This window comes from Anolis sagrei, chromosome 1 (assembly GCF_037176765.1).
Source record: "Anolis sagrei isolate rAnoSag1 chromosome 1, rAnoSag1.mat, whole genome shotgun sequence".
Classification (NCBI taxonomy): domain Eukaryota; kingdom Metazoa; phylum Chordata; class Lepidosauria; order Squamata; family Dactyloidae; genus Anolis; species Anolis sagrei.
The window spans coordinates 290,617,890-290,641,597 of NC_090021.1; the positions used below are offsets into that span (position 1 = coordinate 290,617,890).

The window sequence follows — 23,708 nt, forward strand, 5'->3', positions numbered from 1 at the left end:
GATTATTAGAACTGGGCAACGGCAACCATTCATAAACTGGGAGGCAAAAACCCGCAAAACAGCGAGTCCGCAAAAAGCAAACCATGTAGTAGTGAGGGAACACTGTTTTCAAACTTTGTGTGGTTTGTTTGCTTTTGAAATACATTACAACTGTACCCTTGGTTCGCTCCTGATACAATAAATAAATAGCTGCATTGGTCCAGAAGGGGAGGGAGGATCCAGAATGTGCAAGAATAAAAATAAACAAATCAAGGGAAGATAGATTTATGAATGCCTAGTGGTTACTATATTTATTTTGAGTTCTGCACTTTACTCTGGCCCTCATATGGTCTACCTCAACATGTTTTATGACAGTATTCCCCCCCCCCCCCCCCATCTACTGGTTTGCTGCACTTTTCTTGCGCTGCTGTAAAATGTATTGCACTTATTGAATCTGTACCTCAGCTATGTTCTTTTTTCTCGGCCATATTGCTCTTTGTTGTTTATAATTGTGTCGTATTGTTTTTATCTGATGTTTATAATATTTAAGTGTTTTACTTGTGTGTTTTAATTGTAATTTTGGGGCTTGTCCCTTGTAAGCCACCCTGAGTCCCCTAGGGGAGATGGCTGGCGGGGTATAAAAATAAAGGTATTATTATTATTATTATTATTATTATTATTATTATTATTTGAAACACAACAAGATGAGTCTACAGCAGACACTCTGCTGGCTGTTGTATTGGATCACACATCGGACACTTCCCAAGTGTCTAGGACTGTGTGATATATTGGCAAATAATGCTTGCAGATCCCAGTAAGGTGGCCTTCCGCAGCTGGCAGATGGTAATTTTGTCAGCGCCGATTGTGTTTAAGAGCCGTCGCAAACTAGGTTCCTGCGGAAGAAAACCTTGCTAGCATGTCCCTGACGTCATGAGCCTGCGCCTCTCTCCCCGCCCCTTTCTCCGCCCCTTTCTCTTTGCCAGCGTGGTTTTTCCTTTGCTAGGGCAGCATTGCCCGCATTTTCTCTCAGTTGAATTCTGCCAACTGAGAGAGTACGCTGGCAATGCTGCCCTAGGAAAGGAAAAACCACGCTGGCAAAGAGAAAGGGGCGGAGAAAGGGGCGGGGCAAGAGGCGGAGTCTCGTGACGTCAGGGACATGCTAGCAAGGTTTTCTCCCGCAGGAACCTAGTTTGCGACGGCTCTAAGTGCAGGCCAAGGTCTTTAGGCACTGCACCCAGTGTGCCAATCACCACTGGGACCACCTTTACTGAGTTGTGCTAGAGTCTTTGCAGTTCAATCTTTAAATCCTCATATCATGTCAGCTTTTCCTGTTATTTCTCTGCAATCCTGCTGTCACCTGGGAATGTGACATTGATGATGCATACTTTGTTTTTTAACACGATTGTGAGGTTAGGAGTCTGTCTGAATTCGGAAGTCCCAGAGAAGTTTGGTGTGTTCATTCTCTGTAACTTTTTCCAGTTTGTGATCCCACCAGTTCTTTGTTGCAGGCAGATGGTATTTGTGGCACAAGTTCCAATGAATCATCTGAGCAATGGTGTTATGCCTCTGCTTGTAGTCTGTTTGCACAATCTTCTTACAGCATCTGAGGATGTGATCTATTGTTTCATCTGCTTCCTTGCAGAGTCTACATTTGGGATCTGTCATCGACTTTTCAATTCTGGCTTTGATGGCATTTGTTTTAATGGCTTGTTCTTGGGCTGTCAGAATCAGGCCCTCCATCTCCTTTTTCAAAGTTCTATTTGTGAGCCACAGCCATGTTTTTTCTTTGCCAATTTGGCTCGCAATTTTCCCCAGGAGAGCTTTCTTTTGCCAGTTTTCTCTTCTGCTCTGGATTGTGTTTTTACGGTATTCACGCTTTGTCTTTTGCACTTGAAGCAGTTTACTACTATTAACTTCCCTCAATGTTGGTTCTTGACTGCCTTTCACATAATCTGCCTGTGCTTGTTTCTCTTCTTCTACCATTTTTTTTCACTTGCAGAAGCCCTCTGCCTCCTGATTTTCTGGGCAGGTAAAGTCTGTCGACATCACTATGTGTAGAGGATTGTCATCTGTTTTCTTGTTTTTCTGTCCAGATTATCCAGCTCTTCTTGTGTTCCGTTCACAATTCCAGTAGTGTATCTAATGACGGGGATGGCCCAGGTGTTGATAGCATTGATCGTATTTCCATCATTTAATTTGCTCTTCAAAACCTTTCTGATTCTTTGGATATATTCTTTGCTGACCACATTTTTCACATGCCCATGCTTATTATTATTATTATTAATGACACAAAAGCACAGTATGTCACAGATCTATACGCTGGATTTCATATCACAAAATCACAAGTTGAACACTTCCCAAGCGTCTAGGATTGTGTGATATATTTTCAAATGATGCGTGCATCCAAATAAGGTGGCCTTTTGCAGTTGACAAATTGTGATTTTGTTGATGTTTATTGTTTCCAAATGCTGGCTGAGATCTTTTGGCACGGCACCCAGTGTGCCAATGACCACTGGGACCACCTCTACTGGTTTATGCCCGAGCCTTTGCAGTTCGATTATTATTATTATTATTTGGAAGTGTTGCAAGGCACCTTTTAAGATTTTTTTAAAAACTCCAAAAAAGTAACTTTTGCCAGCTCTGGTGAGGAGCAAGTTACCCTCAAACTCAGAAGAGAAAGCCTGAGCTGGAGAAAAAGACACAGCCCCAGCCCCGCCTGCTCTGCACTGGAAGGCTCTCTACAAACCAGCCACGTTGTTGTCAGCCTCGAATGTGCCTCCTGCTCCTGATTGGTCCGCTCCACCCGCGGCGTCACCAGCGGGGCGTGGCCTCCATCAGCTGTTTGGGTCATGCCAGGAAGCAAGTGGGGTTTGGAAACAATGCCGTGTGGCGCGAGCGGCAGCGGCGGCGCCTGAGGTTGCAGCCCGGGGACTTTCCGGCTCCCGCGCTTTTTCCCCCCTCCCGCAGCAAAGCAGGACATTTCGGAGCGGATTTCGCGGCGTTGGCGTTGAAACCGGGGCAGCAGGTCAGTGGGTCCTGGATCGCGGGTTTTTTTTAAGCTTATGCTTCGTCGCCTCGAGTCGTCAGAATAAAGGGAGGTATAGGTTGCTGTGAGTTTTCCGGGCTGTCTGGCCATATTCTAGAAGCATTCTCTCCTGGCATTTCGCTCACATCTATGGCAAGCATCCTCAGAGGGTGTGGGGTCTGTTAGAAACTAGGCAAATGGGGTTTATATATCTGTGGAATAATGTCCAGGGTGGGAGAAAGAACTCTTGTCTGTTGGAGGTAGGTGTGAATGTAGCAATTGGACACCTTGTTTAGCATTTAATGGCCTAGCAGTTTCAAAGTCTGGCTTCTTACTGCCTGGGGGATCCTTTGTTGGGAGGTGATTAGCTGGCCCTGATTGTTTCTGTGGGGGAGGGACTATACTTTTAAAAGTAAAGGGGATATACCTTTAAAGCAAAAAAGTGAATTAATCCCTGGCGTGTGTCCACTTGGTGCATTTGTACAGCTGCGGGTGCATCTACGCTGTAGTAGTATTCCAGTTTGACACCACTTGTGACAGCCAGGGCTCAATGCTATGGGATCCTGGGGAGTTGTGATGTTAAAAGGTCTTTATCCTTCTCTGCTGGCTGTCTCGCCAAGCTACAACTCTCAGGATTCCATCACATTGAGTCCTGGCAGTCAAATCTGCATTAATTCTACAGTGTAGATGCCCCTGAGAGGAAGCATTGGGGTTTTCTTGATCAGCAGGAATGATGAGATCATCTGCCATCCTGTTGCTTATCTGCAGTTCTCAGAGTAGTTGGGGGAAGGAAGGAAGGGATTTTCCTAGCAACAGTGTGTTGCTATCCCTTTGGAAGCACAAGGGCTCAGTCTTGACTAGGCAATTGAGATGAATACAATGTATTGTCAAAGGCTTTCATGGCTGGAATTACTGGGTTTCTGTGAATTTTCCGGGCTGTGTGGCCATGTTCCAGAAGCATTCTCTCCTGACGTTTTGCCAACATCTATGGCAGGCATCCTCAGAGTTGTGCGGTCTGTTGGAAACTGAACAAGGCAGGTTTATATATCTGTGGAAGGTTCAGGGTGGGAGAAATAACTCTTGTCTGTTGGAGGCAAGTGTGAAAGTTGCAATTCATCACCTTGATTAGCATTGAAAAGCTTTTTGAGGTCTGTTGGAAAGTAGGCAAGTGAGGTTTATATATCTTTCTCCCATCATGGACATTCCACAGATATAAAAGCCCCACTTGCCTAGTTTCCAACAGACCTCACAACCTCAGAGGATGCCTGCCTTAAATGTGGGCCAAACGCCAGGAGAGAATGCTTCTGGAACATGGCCATACAGCTCGGAAAACTCACAGCAACCCGAGATGCATACAGTTTACAGAAGGCCTATTTCTGACCCTTGGCAATCCAATCACTTGCTTATCTTGGGCTGAGAGGTTGTCCAAGGGGTTTGCATAGTTGAGTGGAGATTTGAACCCTGGTCTCCAGAGTCATGAGGTGCATCTACACTGTGGAATTGTTTCAATTTGACACAACTTGAACCACCAGTGCTGCATACTATGGAATCCTGGGAGTTGTAGTGTTACCAGGTCGTCGGCTTTTTCCAAAGAGGGCTGGAGCCTCGCCAAACTGTAAATCCCAGGATTCCATTGCATAGAGTCATGGCAGTCAAAATGGTGCCAAACTGCATTAATTCCACAGTATAGATCAGGCATAGGCAAACTTTGGCCCTCCAGGTGTTTTGGACTTCAACTCCCACAATTCCTAACAGCCGGTAGGTTGTTAGGAATTGTGGGAGTTGAAGTCCAAAACACCTGGAGGGCCAAAGTTTGCCCATGCCAGGTGTAGATGTGTTCACTATCTAATGCACAAACCATTACACCAAACTGACTTATTCTATGGATCAGTCCAGCTGGACTTCCTTGGAAGCTAGATCACTATAGCAAACACTTCTGAATTTATCTGGTGAATTTTACTCTTGCACTAGGAAACAACATCTTTATGAAATTAGGACCAAACTGAAAGAAAAGTGAAAACAGAAATTATTACCACTGCAGGTGAGGTTTAGAGAAAAGATGCCTTTAACAGCCGCTTGGCAGACAGAAACTCCTGGGGAAATTTAACTCATCCCTTGAATGTATATTTGAGATGTAGCCATTCTGGTTTTCTGGGCAGACCTTCCTTGTGGGATGGATTACTAGTGGTACCAATTGGCAGTTCAACTGAATGGCTCGTAATTGTTTTGGTTGGTGGGGAGGGGGGTTCCTGGCGTGCCCTGAAGAATAGATTTCAAGACATCATTCATTCTCTCAAGAACTTGGTTTGGTCCCTTGAGGCAGGTCAGTAGTAAACAGATTGGGTACTCTTCCCACAAAGCAATAGATTTAAGTGCTTGCCCAAAAGAATGGTTTTGAACCTGCTGATTTGAATTAGTATTAAGGATCAGCAAGGAGTCATTCACTTGGGAGGTTTGGCCACTAATGTGCTGTGAGACAAGTACTTAAAGGATCAAATGACTTCATATACCCATCTCTGCTGTAAGGTCAAGTCAGCTGGAGTGTTGCTTCTTTTTGTTTGTGTGTCTGGTTTTTAAGGATTTGTTTTGACCTCATCTCGAGCTGAAATAATGCATTTAAGGGGAAAGGTACCACTGAGTCTGCAGCGCTTAAATGTAAGACAGGAGGAGAAGGGGAGAGACAAAAGATTGGAGAAGTCCTTCATTTAGCCCAGCTTGCAGCTTTGTTTGTGTTTCCTATGGACCTCCCTCTATCCATTCTTACTGCTCCATTTTTAAGCAAGCCATGTATGTAGAGGTGCACCCCCCCCCTTTTTTTTTTGTTGGAGAAGGCTGGAGGCAGATGGAAGAATGTAGGCATTGTGTGGTTCCCAACAGGTGTTTCCAGGGAGAATGGACAGAAGTATTTTCACTTTATTGTGATTTATTGTAACTGTCATTATTATGTTGGAACGTGCCGGCAGAGGTGACTTCCTTCTTTCAAGAAGATATGGTTGTGGTTTGTTTTGCTTGTTTCAGCATTTCAGGTATTATTTACACAGGACTTCAGGCAGCCTATCTTATCCTGATTCTGGCTAGAGTGGGATTTGCTAAAAGTCATCTACTATCTAACAACATTATTTATTTATGTATTTATTTATTTATTTACTGCATTTGTATACTGCTGTTCTGATCCAGAGGTGACTCAAGACTGTTTCCATAGAGCAGGATTTCTCAACCTGGGAGTCATGATGGGGGGCTGGGGGGGAGGGTGTCTAAGACCCAGCGTTCACATTTGGGCATATTGAGTCTTCGTGCCAAGTTTGGTCCTGATCTATTATTGTTTGAATCCAGAGTGCTCTCTGGATGTAGGTGAACTACAACTCCAAAACTCAAGGTCAATGTTCACCAAACCCCTTCCAGTATTTCTGTTCATCATGGGAGTTCTGTGTGCCAAGTTTGGTTCCATTCCATCATTTGTGGAGTTCAGAATGCTCTTTGAATGTAGGTAAACTATAAATCCCAGCAACTACAATTCCCAAATGACAAAATCAAGCCTCCCCAACCTCACAAGTATTCAAATTTGGGCATTTGAGCCAAATTTGGTCCAGTGAATGAAAACACATCCTGCATATCACATATTTACATGACACTTCATAACAGTAGCAAAATTACAGTAATGAAGTAGCAACAAAAATATTTTTGTGGTTGGGGGTCACCAAAACAAGAGGAACTTTATTAAGGGGTTGTGGCATTAGGAAGGTTGAGAAACACTGCCATAGAGGAATATTTGTTTCTGCTGTAAATGCTCTCTGTAAGGATTTCCTGATTTTACAAAAGCCTTCCTCTTGAAAAAAACCTTGTTTATTTCCTGGTAAGGGATCTCAGACTTCTAGGGATAGCAGACCTCATAGCTGTGTCTGAAGCTTCATAGAGGAGGAGGCACTTGAACCTGTTTTTTATAGTAGCTGAGCCCAATGCAAAAAAAACCACACACTCTTAGCTGGGAGTGAGTCACAGTGAACTATGAACACAGTGGGACTTTCTTCAGAGTAAACATGCACAAGACAGTGCTGTAGGTAAATGTTTGGCGTGAGATCTGTGTCACTGAATGTGTTTCTATTGATCTCTACTAGCTTGTTGTTTATGGTCACTATGAGCGTATTTGAACTACATTACATCACACCAGGGTAACTGTGTTCAAAGAGATAGCTGTAATAACCTGTTTGGGCATAAAAAAGCATAAAGGAATCTAGTAGCGCTTTTGAGACCAACTGGGAAGAAGACATCTTTAGCATAGGCTTTCACAGCCACATCTGTTGTACTTGATATAGCAGACGGTTATTTAGGAAAGCTTATGCTAGAAATTTCTTCATACTACTTAATATCCAAGGTATGTCTGGATTCCTTGACATTTTTTATTTTATCCTGTACCATTATAGCCATTTGGCACTGGTCATGGCTACAATCACAGCATCCTGGAATTTGTAGTTTGGTGAGGCAGTTCAACTTGAGATCCCGAGGTTTTGCAGAAAGTGGAGTTGAAGTAGCATCAGACCATTATGTAGATTCACCTGAAATATATAGAGACTACCTCGAAGTCTGTAGCAGTGATTAAATGGACACTGGGTGCCTGTAGACCACAGATAAGGAAACTTTCTTGGCTAGTGGCTCGCATTCTAATTTGGGAAGGGTTGTGGGGCAGAGGGAGGTATTCCATAATAGGTACATCTTACTTACTTCGTTGGCCAAGTAGGATAGTCTTCCAGGATCAACATTCTGGTGGGTTCGCAGGTGACTGTGTCCATAGGTACATCACAGTGGTTCCCAACCTTTGGTTCTCCAGGTGTTTTGGACTTCAATTCTCACAATTCCTAACAGCTGGTAAAATGACTGGGATTTATGGGAGTTGAAGTCCAAAACAACTGGAGGACCAAAGGTTGGAAACCACTGATAGGGGCAAGGTGTGGATGTAGTTGAAAGCCAAATGAGTGAGATCAGATATTTTCTCACCAAACATACAAACACAGCTCAATTTGATACATGTGAACTCAGAAATAAGTCCCAGTCCCACTGTCATAACTTCGGTATTTAGAGGGTTCACCTTGTTAGATAACATGGGGCAAAGCTGGCAGCTTCCGTCCTGTTCCTTTGGTAATTCAGCATTTCACTGGTTGTGTGCTCCTATCATCTTCTGCCAGTTGTAACTTAGGCTTATCAAAATATGTAGCAAAATTAGAATCCCGAAGTATCAAGCTCTGAGTGCTCCTGCATCTCACAAAGTTTTTCAAAATACAAGAATCATGGAATGAGCTTATCTCTCCCAAGTAGATGCTGAAATACTGTCAAAGCAGAGCAGAGATGCTTTTTTGGACATCAGCTCCCACAATCCTCAAACTAGATTGGACAGTACTGGCTGAGGCTATGCTTCTTAAATTATCTGATATGGGGAACTGGCATTCCCTCCGCCCCCCGGTGTTCCAAGGATTGGCATCATATCTAAAACCACCTTCCTTTCCTGGAAATGGGTTGTGGACTAGCAGCTAATACAGTAGGCCCTTTACATTCACTGGGGTAGGGGGCACAGGAGCTCCACAAAAGTGGAAGAACCACAGCTAACCCCCCCCCCCCTATTTTTTTGAACCCAAGTGAAAATTGTTAATAATTTGTTATTATTGCCTTTTGTGCGACTGTCTTATTGTTGAATGTTTTGTATTAATTTATTGTTGTATTTTTATGACATTAAATGTTTACCTTTTATGCTGTGAGCCACCCTATGTCCCCTTGGGGAGATGGAGTGGGATAGAAATAAAGTTTTACTTACTTATTTCTCTAGTAATCCACTTCTTCCAGTATGATTTTGTGGTCAGCCTCTGTAGGAAGAAGCTACAGTACCTAGAAAAGTTTTCTTTCTAGGAATCTTTAGACTTTCCAGTGCAATTCTGTGGTCAATTTCTGGCAGAAACTGATTACAGTGTCATGGTGGAGGACCTTGATATTTCTGGAAAAAACATAATAATCAAAACCATGAATTATCAAATCCACAAAAGGTAAACCTGCAAAAGTGGAAGGCCAGCCGGACAATGCAAACAAGCAATGCCACATTACTGCTACATTGAGTAATACTGAGACAGGGATTGTGAGAACTAGCTCCCCCTCCCCCAAACAAGCTTTCCCATTGCTATGGTAGTTTCAGATGAGCCAAGAGCCATTGGACATGGCAGTAACCAGGACCAAGGAACGGATCTGAATCAAGAATGCAGGAAGACATCAAGATGTAATGTCTTGTAAGTGAAGTAAGGCTATATTGGAATAGGAAAGCCATTAGAGTTTGGGTTGTTGTAGGTTTTTCTGCCTTTATGGCCATGTTCTTGAAAAATTCTAGAATGCAGTTCAAGATACAGAGAAGTCTCCTAATAGCAACAAAGCAGCATCAAAAATGAAAAAATACAGCCAGAAAAACCTATAACAACCCAGTGATTCCAGCCATGAAAGCCTTCGACAATACCATTAGAGTTTGTCCCAGGGCCTAATAGTCTTTCACTTAAATTCAGTTGTTCACCACACGGAGGAGCTGCATATAGATCCAGAAAATCTTGACACATAAGCAGTGTTATTGATTTCTTACACAGCGAGTGTTTCCCAAAAATAATATCTCCTGTAGTCTTAAATGGAAGAGTTTTTTTCTACCACCTCGTCCTGCTGCAGATTTGAGAATGGTAGTGCTGAACATGTGTCTGTTAGGAGATCAATGTTCTTCTCCTTCAGTATAGTTAGGTACTGTCTGTATAACAAATCCTAGGCTCTGTAGGAGTTCAGAGGCTCCTACTATTTCTATTGCATTTCGGAGTTGTTCAAGACTTACCTGTTTCCTCTGATTGACTTTCACATTGAAAACAGAGTAAAACCATGTGGCCCAATTCTCAAGGGCAGGAAAAAATATCCCCTTAGAACAGTGGTTCTCACCCTGCGGGTCCCCAGGTGTTTTGGCCTACCACTCCCAGAAATCCCAGCCAGTTTACCAGCTGTTAGGATTTCTGGGAGTTGAAGTACAAAACATCTGTGGACCCACAGGTTGAGGACCACTGCCTTAGAAGCAATGTGTATATCCATATATTGTCCCACTATGACTGGGAGATAAGGCATGAGATGCTGGGCCAAGCCTGGGCCAGCAAAATATTATGACCTGGAATGTTTCAGTAAATTGGAGACATTCACTCTTAGTCTATCATATGAATCTTCCATCCTTTTCATCTCCTAACCACCAGTGCTGTAGATAGTGTGAATTCCCCCTCACCTTGGGAATCACAACTATTATAGCATAATATTGCACATGCATATTTTGCAAATGTTTTGCACCTATTTTCATTGCCTAAATCAGCCAGTGGGTCTCAAACTTGTTCTCACAAGTTGTTGGTCTTAATTTTCCCAAAGCCCTGGCCCACATGGCAAATCATCAGGGATTCAGAGAACTGACCTCCAATAACATTTGGGAACCCAAGTTTAAGAGCCACCATTTGAAGGCATCATCCTAGGCTGCTTTCCACTTTTGTTCTCCCAAAACATATGGAGACAGGGTTTCTTAATGAAAAGAACAGTGTTGTCTGTTGCCTGATCTTCACCTGGATTAAAAATCCTCTTCATGGTGAGATAAATCATAAATAATACACCTCTTGTAGATCTCTAAATATGACAAGTTCAGGCATGTTAGGACTGGTCCAACACTTTAGCTGTCTAAGGCAAAGGACTTGCTAGCATTTCTTCCTCCCTTTCCTCCTAGTTTTCCATGTGGGGGAGGGGGAGGGGGAGGACATGTTTTCCCTCACATATAAGGACAGAAAGATAGATAATGTAGCATATGGCTCTGTCCTCCAGCATTTTCCCATCACTTTGCATATGCCGGCTCACCTTTTCTTATGGCAAAGCCAGTCCTCTAGTGCGTTGCTGATGAAATGAACCAAAGAAGCCTAACAGGTTGTGTTATTTCAAACTTGGGACAGATGACTATTATATAGAATTGGTTCCAGATTTACAGCCATGTCTAATCAGAGGGGAGTTTCTCCAGTTTCAATGAGATTTAGTCCCAACTAAGTATTATCACAGGTTGCAATAGTCAAAGCCCTTGATAAATTAAAGCAGGTTGTATTGCGCAAACCTCAGCAAAATAGATGACCCAAAGATTGAATTTCACTTCCTTGTTTGGGGACTGGGATATACTTGACTGTGTCCTCAGCTTAAACTAGCTTTACAGAAAATAATGAGCGTTAACTGCTGCCTTTAAGGAGATACGAAAACCTGTTCTTGTAATCTGTGACCCGGTGATATGACTGGACAATTGTGGCTCATATCTTCAAGGATGTATGGGTATAATTACAAGAAGTAAATGAACCTTTTAAAATCTCTACCTGGTGGAGAGACAGGAAAGAAGGAATCCTATTGGTGACTTCCACTGTTATCAGTATCCATCCTTTTTCAGTGGTAGTGTAGAAAGGGACAGCAACAACAGTCATCGCCATCAGGAGCATTTACATCACACAGTTATAGAGCTATGATTCCACTTTAACTGCCATGATGGAGTCCTCGGTGGTGCAAAGGGTTAAACCTTTGTGCTGGCAGGGCTGAAGACTGACAGGTCATGGGTTTGAATCTGGGAAGAGAACAGATGAGCTCCCTCTATCAGCTCCAGCTCCCCATGCAGGAATGTGAGAGAAGCCTCCCATAAGGATGGTTGCCCAAGGTGTCCCCTGGGCAATGTCCTTGCAGATGGCCAATTCTCCCACATCAGAAGTGACTTGCAGTTTCTCAAGTCGCTCCTGACATGAAAAAAAACTTGCCATAATTGCAATTAAAGTTAGGTAAGGCATTACTGGGGAGCCCTCGGTGGTGCAGTGGGTTAAAGCGCTGAGCTGCTGAACTTGCTGACCAAAAGGTTGCAGGTTTGAGTCCGGAGAGCGGGGTGAGCTCCCGCTTTTAGCCCCAGCTTCTGCCCACCTAGCAGTTTCTGTTTTTTCCTCAGATCTTCATCAGCTATTTTACCCTCTTTCTAGATGGTCATCTAGCATTCCCAACAAGTAAAACTCCAGTGTCATCTTAAGTTTAACTTTAATAATATCTTCCAGCACCAGATGTCTTTGAGTCCAATATTTCTGGACCTTCCCGCAAGACCACCACATGTGATATACTCTCCTAACACATTTTTACTATTTGTTACAAATGCCCATATACATCCTAAAAAGTGTCTCTGGTTTTAAATACCATCATCTTATTTTTTTTTCCTTTCAGTTCACTAAAATAAACTTCAAACTCTTTCATCTACAGTCTCTACACCTTCTCTCGCTATTCCAACAGCACATATACTTTGAGCCCATTCAATCAGACATTTTTTTACTTTCACTAAAAGATGCTGTTAAAAACCCAGGATTCCATAGTGGAACCCTGGCAGTTAAAGTGGAATAATAGTGCTATAATTATGTAATTTGGAAGCCTTCCCCAGCGATTAAAGCTGCCCTATTGCCCCCTGAGCTGCTCAAACAGCTTTATTTCCTGGTGGCAATAGTAGCATCCTTGGTCACTTTTCCTGGGTTGCTGTGCCTACTCATCTTTCCATTGAAAGAACTCCAGGTCTGGTGCTATCAAAGGAAAGTGTTTAAGGTGGAATATTTGGACACTGTTCACATATGTTTTTCCAGCAATGATCTGGATTCTAAGAAGATCTTGAGGTTTTCTTTGGAACCCAAAATATCTTGACTCAGTCCTGTTTCAATTTCAGGAAGCTCAGTGGTATCTTATCCATTAAATCTTAGTATTCAGTTCTGTCTTTCAGATATGAGACTAGACTAATGCCTTCGAACATTTTTGTGATTGCAGAATCAGGAAATTGTTTGAGAACTCTGAGGCCCCTTCTACACTGCCATATAATCCAGATCATCTAAACAGATTTTCTGCTTTGAACTGGATTATATGAGTCTACACTGCCATAGCAGATAATCTGGATTTTGTCTGCCTGTGGAGAAGGGGCCTAAATTCCATAGATTAGAATCAAAGATCCTTGCCAGTTGACATGGTTGTGATGAGCTAGTTCGGTTTCTTTTCAGTTTAGATTCTAATATATTCGCTTCTTTTGAAGCTTTTAATTGTGTGTGTAATTGAATTTTATTCATGATACTTCCCTTCAACATTTGTCATTAAGCAGATCAATTGGACAGTATGACTTATTCTTTCTCATCACCCCCAGATCTTTTATGCAAGCTGATCTATGAAGAAGATGCAAGGAGAAAAGAAGCAGGGTCTCTTCTTGAAGCTACCATTCAATAAAAGCTTCATAATATGTGTGTGCCTGTTATTTTTGCAGTAAAATGGATCCTCCCACCTACTTGGATGATGACTTCTCCACTTTGGATGGGCTGGAGGATGATGTGTTCCATGCGGAAGACTGTGGACTCGCCAGTCAACCCAGTGAGATGACCTTTCCTGGCATTTTCACTCAGAGCAAATCCTACAACTGTCTTCTGGGGAGGTTCCAGCTCTTCCCACTTACACACTGTTGTGGCCCTGGCAGTAGGCAGGCTAAGCAGCAAGACAAAGCAACACAAACACTCAACCCATCCTCTTCCAGCCAGGATGTGATGTTACCTTGTGGTGTCACAGAAGAACCCCAGAGACTCTTCTATGGTAAGAATGCTCAAAGGCTACGTATTTCTTTGTTTGATGGCAAACAAACCTGTATCTTATGTATCTGTGGTAAGGAGTGGGGAAACTTCAGTCCACAGGTTTCATGTGTCCCCAACCTCATTTTGTGCACCTTCTAATGTGTCTATGTGCCTTCAAGTCACTTATCAATTTATGGAGACTCCATGAATTTCATAGGGTTTTCTTAGATGAGGGATACTCAGAGATGGGTTTTACAGTTCCTTCCTCTGAATTATATCTGACAGCACTTTGTATTCATTGATAGTTTCCCATCCAAGTACTAACCAAGACTGAGTGTGCTTAACTGTCAAAGTCATATGACTTACATGAATGACTTATGGTTCCTTACATGAAGAAACAATCTCATTTTTTACACTAGAGATTCCTTCAACTTTGTGGATTGTTATGGAATCAAATTGCTGCCAATTTGTAAGCCACCCCGAGTTGCCTTTGGGCTTGAGAAAGGCGAGATAGAAATATCATAAATAAATAAACTTTCAGCAGTGACTTTTTAGGACAGTGGAAAATTGCTGCCATCTAAGAATACAGTGATCAACTAACAGATATCAGTGTAAGAATATAAATACTGATAAATAATCTGACAAATACGATAGACAAAATAAGTACTTGAGAAACTTGAAAAAACTTATTAAATTCATGTGTGAGACATGTGAGCTTCTTTTTATAAAAATACAGTACAACCTCTCAATCAATGGAATTAGTATCAGTTTTTCATTTATCCATGCCTGATCAAACATGTCCCTTCTCAACATTTTCAAGGTCCTCCATTGTGACTCTAAAGTATTTTTCGGCACACATTCTTCATTGTCTGTAATTTTGTTTATTGCTATAAAGTCCAACAACTTCTCTCCCATGGATAAAGTAGTTGTGTTGCACTAAGCAATTCTTCCAGAGGCATTTTTCATTCTGCAGAAATGCACTCTCAATTAATCCTCCAAACCTGAGCCCATGAACTGTTAAGTCCCCAGTCCTCAAATTCCCCTTAAGCCTGCATAATACATTGATTCGCCTTTTCCTTACCCCACTGGCATTTACCCTAGATGGCTGAAATCTAAGCAAAAAATGAAAGTGGAAAGGATGTCACCTCCTGTTTGGTTGGAAATGCATCCTGCTGAGGGGCTGTTGGCGTAGAAATTGGCATATAAACAATTGCCTAGCCTTAATCTGTGACAATAGCAAGGGTCTCTGAAGTTTGTAGGCTGAATTACATTCTCATATCCAAAGGGAGGGAGGAGCATGAAGCAAACAGAAAGGACCAAACATATCACTATGTTTTAGCACAGTGGTTCTCAACCTGTGGGTCCCCAGGTGCTCTGACCGACAACTCCCAGAAATCCCAGACAGTTTACCTGCCATTAGGATTTCTGGGAGTTAAAGGCCAAAACATCTGGGAACCCACAGGTTGAGAACCACTAGTTTAACATGAAGTGTTTACTGCCTTAAATTTCATAGAATCATAAAGTGGGAAGGCCCATCTAGTCTAATGCTTTGCCATGAAAAACTAGCACACTTCATAAGAGATGCCCATCCAACCACTGTATAAAAGGCCTCCAAAGAAGGATAGTCCACCCCAACCAATGCCAAGTTCACTACAGTGGCATTAGAATTATATGAAAACTGTGTACGATAGCCAATAAACAACTAAATAATAATTATATAATAAGGAAAGTGGGATTGCAAACCTGGGATTTCTGAAGGGACTCTAGAAGGGCTGGGACTTGATTCTGTGGCTCTTCTGAAGAAACATGGTATACCCGAAGAATTTAAAAATCTTTATGGTCAGTAGTTCAATATGAAATATTAAATCAACTATACTAACAAATTCTCTCTTCAAAATTATGATTTTTTTTTTTTTTGCATTTTTGTTCTTTTAAATTATATGTTTCTCCTCTTGGAAAGCTTCAGCCAGGAACTATATATTTTAGGACTCTTTTGTGTCCCCCAAATCTATTCACCAGTACTGAATCCTGTTATATTAAAATATTGGCACAACTTTCAGGGGAAAATCACCCTCAGAAATGCAATCAAAGCTCCACAATGCATGCATACATACAAAACCCTTCTTTAGCAATCACAGATCCCCTCAGAACCCCCAACTCCTCTCAAATGCCTGGTTTTTCCATGTTTCCGCTCCAAAGTAGTGTCAGGAAATGACAGAATATCCCTTGCAGTTAGCATTTTGAAGGGGAAACAAGAGGAAAAAGCAAAGTATTTTGGCACACTTTGGTGGGGGTGCATCTCAATAAATAGTATGACTCTCATATCCAGGGCTTCATTTATCCACATCCAACAAAATGTCCCCTCTCTAGGCATTTTTCAGGTCCTCCAGTATGACCCTATAAAATTCTTGTGATATAAGTCCTTCAGTTCAATAAAGTTTATTATTGTCATTCATAGTTTTGCATATTCATGCAAAGTCTAGGAATATATGCTCCATGCATATGGGGGCATGCTGTAGTGGCTCAACTCCCTTCTAGAGACATGCATAAAATGTGTTCTGAAGAACAGTTTGTGTTTCTCTGCTCAGAAGTTTGTTCCACTGAGTTCAATTGAATTTTCCAGGTAAATGTGTATAGAATTTCAGTATGCAAAATATTTTGCTTTGTTTGCATACATCTTTTAAAAATTGTTATTATCTTTAATAGAAGGAGACAGAGCGCATGTTGACATAGACATCTTTCCCATAAAGAAAAGAGGCGATAATACATTTTAAAAATCATATGTCCAGTTGATTAGTTTTTTTGTTTTAAAAAATGGCAGTTTCTCCTATATATTCCCAACCCACTAAGCAAACATGAAGTTATTGAAGGCTTTCATGGTCAGAATCAATGGAGTGTTAAGTGGTTTCTGGGCTTTATGGCTGTGTTCTAGCAGCATCTGTGGCTGGATAATCTGAAGATGCCAGGCAAGGATGCAGACGAAATGTCATGAGAAAATGCTGCTAAAACAACTATACAGCTCAGAAACCATACAACACTCAAGTATGAAGTTGCACGGATAAATATAATCTTACAATTGGGGAGATTCAAACTCCAGTAGTTTAGTGGTTTGAATGTTGATCTACAACTTTGGAGGCCAGTGTTCAAATTCTTGCTCAGACATGACAACTCATGGGGTGACTATGGGCAAGTCACACACTCTCAACTACAGCCAGAAGCAAAGCCAGGCCCCTTCTGAACAAATCTTGCCAAGAAAACCCTATGATATACTTGCTTTATAGTCTCCATACATCAGAAATGACTTGAAGGTACACAGCAACCACAGCAATTCAAAGTCCAGTATTATTTCCATCATGATTATTTCTTGGTTCTTTACAGAACAGTGATGCAGCAGTCATGGAGTGGGTTTTGTGTTGTTCTAAGGCAGCAACATGCAATATCCATGGATCTGAGAGTAATTTTCCTTGTGGGGAGTTCAACTATCCTGATTTGGCAACTTTGGTCATCCCACCTTTTCATCTGCTTTTAAAACGTCCCAGTTTCTCTCTGTTCTTCCCACTTACCCTTAGTCCTCAACATACTTCCATTTCTACAAACTGGGTAAAAAAAAGTGCAAAGGTAGATCACCGTCAAATCACTCAGGAAGGGAAAGGGTCAGGACCTTGCTCTTTCCAGTAGACTCCAGCAAAAGCAGACTGCTATATTCTCTGCTAGCTTGAGTGTTCCCATTCCTTAATAACTTCTACCATTGTGGCCACTCTCTGATGTTGTTTGGCCTCTACACATGTCCCCATTTTCACCTTTAAATATTGGAGAGTATAACTGTTTCTATACTGTAGCACTGAATTTTTGCTGTTCGTATTTGTTGTGAACCGCTGTGAGTCACCTTCGGGCTGAGAACAGCAGTATATAAGTAAGGTAAATAAATAAATACTGGTGTTCTGGAAAGCCAGTAGTGTGCATTTTCTTTTTTGGGGGGAGGTGACTTTTAATTGCATTTCAATTTTAATACCAAGTATGCAGGATAAAAGGGCTGTGTTGGCACAGCAGGTTAAACTGGTAAGCTCCAGAACTTGCTGATCGGAAGGTCGGCGGTTCAAATCCGGGGAGATGAGTAACCTCCCGCTGTTAGCCCCAGCTTTTGCTAACCTAGCAGTTTGAAAACATTCAAATGTGAGTAAATCAATAGGTACCGCTTTGATAAGAGGACTCCATGCAGTCATGCCGGCCACATGATTTTGGAGGTGTCTATAGACAATGCCGACTCTTCAGCTTAGAAATGGAGATGAGCACACCCCCCCCCCCCCGAGTCAGATTCGACTTGACTTAACATCAAAGGGAAACCTTTACCTTTACTATGTAGGAAATATACATTTCAAGAGGACTTGCAGGTATATGAAATATGCCTTAAAGCGAGATATATTCTTCCTTCTTTTAAAAATATAGTCCACCCCATCACTAAATTTCATTTGCAAAATCAGTGTGACAGAAAAGGATAGGGGAGTTCATGAAACCTATGAGCTATGTGTTCTAAAACGATTTAAGGAGATAGTTTGACATTTTTTTCCATGCTGCAAAAAGGGAATGCTGCAGAAAAACCTCTTTCAACTTCCCACCTAAATTACACTGCTTTATCACCTGTCAGTGTGTAGAAAGCAAAATCTTGTACAACCTGTCAGGGAATTGGTATAACAGCTTCAGATGTCAGCTTGCTAAAGATAATTGGAAATTAGCTATGATCATTGCTCTGTTTAATTCAACTTTTTTTCCTCCAAGGTGTAAGTTAATAAGAATCAATGACTAGTTATCTTGGTTAACTCTTTGTCAAAGTATGCTATCTTATGTTGTGCTTTTTATGGCAAAAAGACTGTGTATTTCATACTAAGAGATTGTAAGTCCTTGATTCTTCTGTGAAATTTGACAGGGAATGCTGGGTACCGTTTACACGTCAGCCCAATTGGTTTCTCATTGAATCCACACTTCCAGGAGGAGCCTCAGGAGAGTCCACAAGAACTGCGTACTGAAGTTCAGATTGCACGGAAGTTGCAGTGCATTGCAGACCAGTTCCACAGGCTTCACCTACAGAGGGTAGGCTTTTTGGGGTAGTGTGGGGCGAGGGTGCGACAAGGGGGTTATTGTGCATTGGCTTGGGTGCCTTGCAAATACATTGGCTGATCAGCTGTTTTATCTTTTCCTTACACTATCTAACTAGCATTGCTTTGTATGTTATTTTTCATAATATACAGGGTTAGTCAAAATGCATAGGCCAATAAGCCATTCAATTGAATGGCTTATTGGCCTATGCATTTTGACTAACCCTGTACATTTGGGTAAAAACTGGGAAGTACTGGTGCTTTTTTAAAAACGTGTTTAATATAGAACCAATACTCTTTTTTATTCATTTTGCCTGCTTTACTTCTTTGTCTTATGATCACATAGTAGTGGGGAAGAAGGTGGGTTTCAATCAGAGGGAAGGGGAAATATATAGTACAGTATGATCACTATATTATATAGTACAGTATGATCACTATAGGGAGCTCCAGGTGGTGCAGCGGATTATACCACTGAGCTGCTGAACTTGCTGACCAAAAGGTGTGACTTCCCACTGTTAGCCCCAGCTTCTGCCAACCTAGCAGTTCAAAAACATGCCAATGTGAGTAGATCAATAGGTACTCCTTCTCCGGAAAGGTAATGGCGCTCCATGCAGACATGCCAGCCACATGACTTTGGAGGCATCTACAGACAATGCTGGCTCTTTGGCTTAGAAATGGAGATGAGCCCCCAAGAGTGAGACACGACTAGACTTAATGTCAGGGGAAGCCTTTACCTTTTATGATTGCTATATCTGCAGAACAAGTATCCATGGTGTTATTTCTCCATATCCAATTAAATATGCAATCTCTAGGCATTTTCTAGGTACTCCAGCATGGCTTTATGGCCTTCTTGGATCAGAAGCATTTCACTAGAGTTTGCTATTATCAGCAGTTTTATATATCTACACAAAGTCTGGGAATGTATCACCTACGGATACAAGGACTATACTATACATCAACATAAGTCAACCATATTTCCAAACCACATTTTCTTGAAATCGACAGCCATAAATTATCTATTCATGAATAGCTGAAGTAGTGGGATCTTCTGATGATTGAACAACAGATGGCCAACTTTGGAGCACAGCTATACCACAATTAACAAAATAGATGTATTCCTTGCCATTGTTTGTTTAACTAAAAATTGGGACCAGAGGCAGAAAAAACATGAAAAGAATAGGGATAAGTTCTGCACCGCAAAAAGAAGAATATTTCAATGTGGGTCAGCAAACTCTTTATCCAAAACTAACATTACACACATGCAAAATGAAACAATCAGATTAAACATTGCGTAAATAAACAAAAACACTTTGAATTTTCGAAAACCACTTGGAAGCTTCTTTCAAAGAGCACTCAGGAAGAACACTTTTTAAAAACCAGCTTCCACTTTTGTTATTGTTTCTATGTTGATGTAAAACTTAAAGATTTTGGCTTTTTAACATGTTAGGAGAGGTGGGTAGCTGGTGAGGTTCTGTTTTGCTGCTCAGTAAGGTATTTGGGAGATGATTACCATTGTCCTTGTCTGTTATAGGGTGGGAATGTACAGGGTGGGACAAAGAACTCTTTTCTGTTGGAGCTAGGTGTGAATGTTTCAACTGGTCCCCTTTGTCCCACTCTGTACATTCCACAGATATATAAACCCAATTTTCCTAGTTCCAACAGACCTCACAACCTCTGAAGGTGCTTGCCATAGATACAGGCGAAACGTCAGGAGAGAATGCCTCTAGAACATGGCCATACAGCCCGAAAAAACCTACAACAACGCAGTGATTCCAGCCATGAAAGCCTTTGACAATACAAGATCATTTTTGTCTCTGGCTTAAGGTTTATTGCATTGTTTACTGCAGCCATGGCACTGCAACACAACACTCAAAATGTGTAATTCTCCTTTCCTCCTTCCTCATCCAGGTAGTGCAAAAGTGAGGGGGGACTTTTAGTTAGAGTGCAAGGAGGAAGAGGGGTTTAAAAAGACTAAAAAAAAGAGATCTTCTTTATCAGGAGCTATATTAACTGAGATATGCCTATCCAGGCCATTTTGCAACAGTAAGGACACACAGAATCCACACTTGAGTTGTATTTCACAGGAATAGAAATTAAAAGAACAACATGCCTTTAAATGCCAATATTTTTATCTGGCATGCAATATATATGCTGTAATGAGATGACACACTGGAGCATGCGACACAGAGAAGCATTTTCTGAATTACATCACCCAACATGTAGTTGAGAAAAATAGTTTTTCTATAAAGCACAATGATGCCCGGCATATCCAAAACGTCGTTTTTTTTAATTAACCATATAAGGTTTCAGGTCTAGAGAACTTTTCAAATATGTCAGCCAATTGTTTAGCTCACCCTAACTCATACCGGTTAGTTGTATCATTTAATTTGGTGTCTCAGAAACAGCCCTACCCTTGGCTGAGAGGCTGGCCAATCACGGCAGGAGGAGGGCTTTTGGTAGGAGGATTCCCTGTCTGTTTCCAAAAAGGAAGAGAAGGATAGAGAGAGAGATCTTCAGCCTCCTCTGCCAAAGAGGTTCCTAGGATATCAGAAATATGTGTTTTCTGATGGTCTTTGGCGACCCCACTGAAAACCTCCTCGTAACCCCCCCCCCCGGGGTCCCGACCCCCAGGTTGAGAAATGCTGGTGTAGAGGCCAAACTGTAAAGTACTGAAGGTGTCGATTTTGTAGTCTGGGATGATGTGAGGACATCTTAGGAACAATATGTTTTCTGTGTTGTGAGGTTTTCTCCTCGTCCATGTGGAACATTCTCCAACAGATATTTTAGTGCTGTAACAAAAGTAAAAGAACCCCCAAAATTCCTTAGGGGAGAACCAGGACCACTAAAACCAGTTTTAAGACACTCCCCAGGGTCCTATCTTGACTTAGCTGAGAAGAATTACACACTGATACTTATCACTGCTGTGGGTCCTGCCTCATTTTGAAAGACGAGTATGTTGTGCCACGAGGCCAAGTGTTTGGTCAGAGGCCAGAGAGTTCTGCAACTTTCTCAAAAGGAAACCATTGCTTTTATGACTGAGAATGTATTTCGGGAAGATAAGCTCTTCAAAGCACAAAAGTTCTCTTGCCTCACTTTGGCTATTTCCAGCTGTACAGTAGTAACAGCACATGACTTTTTCAGGAAGCTGTTGTGGGTTTGGGTCATATGAGGAATGTGCCTGGTCAGTGGCTTCAGGGTGCTCTAGCTTATAGTGCTTTCTGAAACTTTCTGAGGTTTCTGTAGCAATTCTGTGTCCACTCTCAAGTTTTGTGTAGGATCAACACAGAATAAAGGACAGACAGGCACATTCACTGTAGATGTCATCCCATGTTTTACCAGAGGTCCAGATTTCAGTGGTCCCATTGCCCGTCAGTGGGGTCAATAATACCATGCAACACAGTTTTTGTTCCTGGGTTATAAATATTATTTCCTAATTGGTTCTATTATAAAAACATCAAAAAAGTTTGATAAACTGCACAATCTTTGTTTTTGTGGGACATCCTGCAGTACATTTTGCTATAGTTTTTCAGTGAATATCTCTCACCGAGTCTCAACCAATTCAACATATTATTATTATTATTATTATTATTATTATTATTTAGAACATTTGTATTCCGTCCTATTCTCGTCCTCTCAAGAGAGAATCAGGGCGGCTCCCAACAATCTAAAAACACCAATAAAATACACAATTACATAAAATGATAATAAATATACATTTAAAAACAATTCGTCAAGTTTAAAATGTGCTCCAAATCAGTCCAAAAGATGTGGCCCATACAATCTCATCTAAACCAATAAAATAAAAAAATAGTTTGTGGCAGCCACAAAAATGAAGTTTCTGGAGCATAACAATTACTTTCAAAGTAAGTACCACACATTTAAACAGGAAATAAAACTTTCAAATCAGGAGCAGATTTTTTCCCCAAATTTTGTTACACAGTGTAATGAGGGAACTCCCAGTGGTGCAGCAGGTTAAACTGCTGAGCTGCTGCACTTGCTGGCTGGAAGGTCAGCAGTTCGAATCCGGAGAGCGGGGTGAGGTCCCGTTGTTAGACCCAGTTTCTACCAACCTAGCAGTTCGAAAACATGCAAATGTGAGCATATCAATAGGTACTGCTCCAGTGGGAAGGTAACGGCACACCATGCTGTTATGCTAGCCACATGACCTTGGAGGCGTCTATGGACAACATCGGCTCTTTAGCTTAGAAAGGGAAATGAGCACCACCCACCCAGAGTCGGACACAACTAGACTGACCTTTACCTTTACCTTTTTAGTATAATGAGATCCAGTGTGGCATAGTAGACAACCAGGGGCCTATTCACATTACAGAATTATAGTGCTATTATTCCACTTTGACTGCCATGATTCTGTCCTATGGATATGCAATTTAGGGAGGGGCGTGTAAAATGCTCAGCCCAGAGAGCTTGGCCTCTCCTAGGATTCCATGGTGGGTCAAGTGAAATGATTGCAGTATAATTCTGTAGTGTGAATGGGCCCCAGGAGAGAGTGTGATAGAAACCTATCACACACTCTCAGCTTGACCTGCTTCACAGGGTTGTTGTTGGAAGGAGGAGAGACATGTACAGCGTCCTTGAGTTCTCTGGAAAAAGAGGAAATATAAATTTAACTAATAAACAAGAATGCATTGTCGAAGGCTTTCATGGCTGGAATCACTAGGTTCTTGTGAGTTTTTTCGGGCTATAGGGCCATGTTCTAGAGGCATTTCTCCAGACGTTTTGCCTGCATCTATGGCAAGCATCCTCAGAGGTAGTGAGGTCTGGCTACCAGTATTAAAAAACTCTAAAATTACAACAGCAAAACAGCAGAGAGGAAACAACCAGGCACATCTTAACACCTCTCAACAGAAGATTTTCCCAGGCTCAGCCAGGCCTTCAAATGCTAATGAAGGTGGTCAGTTGAAACATTCACACCTAGCTCCAGCAGAGAAGAGCTCTTTGCCCCACCCCAGCCATTCCACAGAT

General features: G+C 41.7%; 1 protein-coding gene across 2 annotated transcripts in view; it reads left to right on the forward strand.

Moving 5' to 3' along the window:
* The first annotated feature begins 2,823 nt into the window (after positions 1 to 2,823).
* The window catches only part of BMF (Bcl2 modifying factor), a 36,642-nt gene continuing 15,757 nt past the window's right edge, over positions 2,824 to 23,708 (forward strand). Inside the window, exons 1-3 of one of the 2 annotated variants that reach the window (XM_060760330.2) lie at positions 2,824 to 3,004; positions 13,335 to 13,654; positions 18,557 to 18,720. In XM_060760330.2, coding sequence (XP_060616313.2) covers positions 13,339 to 13,654; positions 18,557 to 18,720 — 480 coding nt within the window. In that variant the 5' untranslated portion in view covers positions 2,824 to 3,004; positions 13,335 to 13,338. Of the gene's footprint in view, positions 3,005 to 9,151; positions 9,271 to 13,334; positions 13,655 to 18,556; positions 18,721 to 23,708 lie in introns of those variants that run through there. The other variant, XM_067462854.1, reaches the window with a different exon arrangement.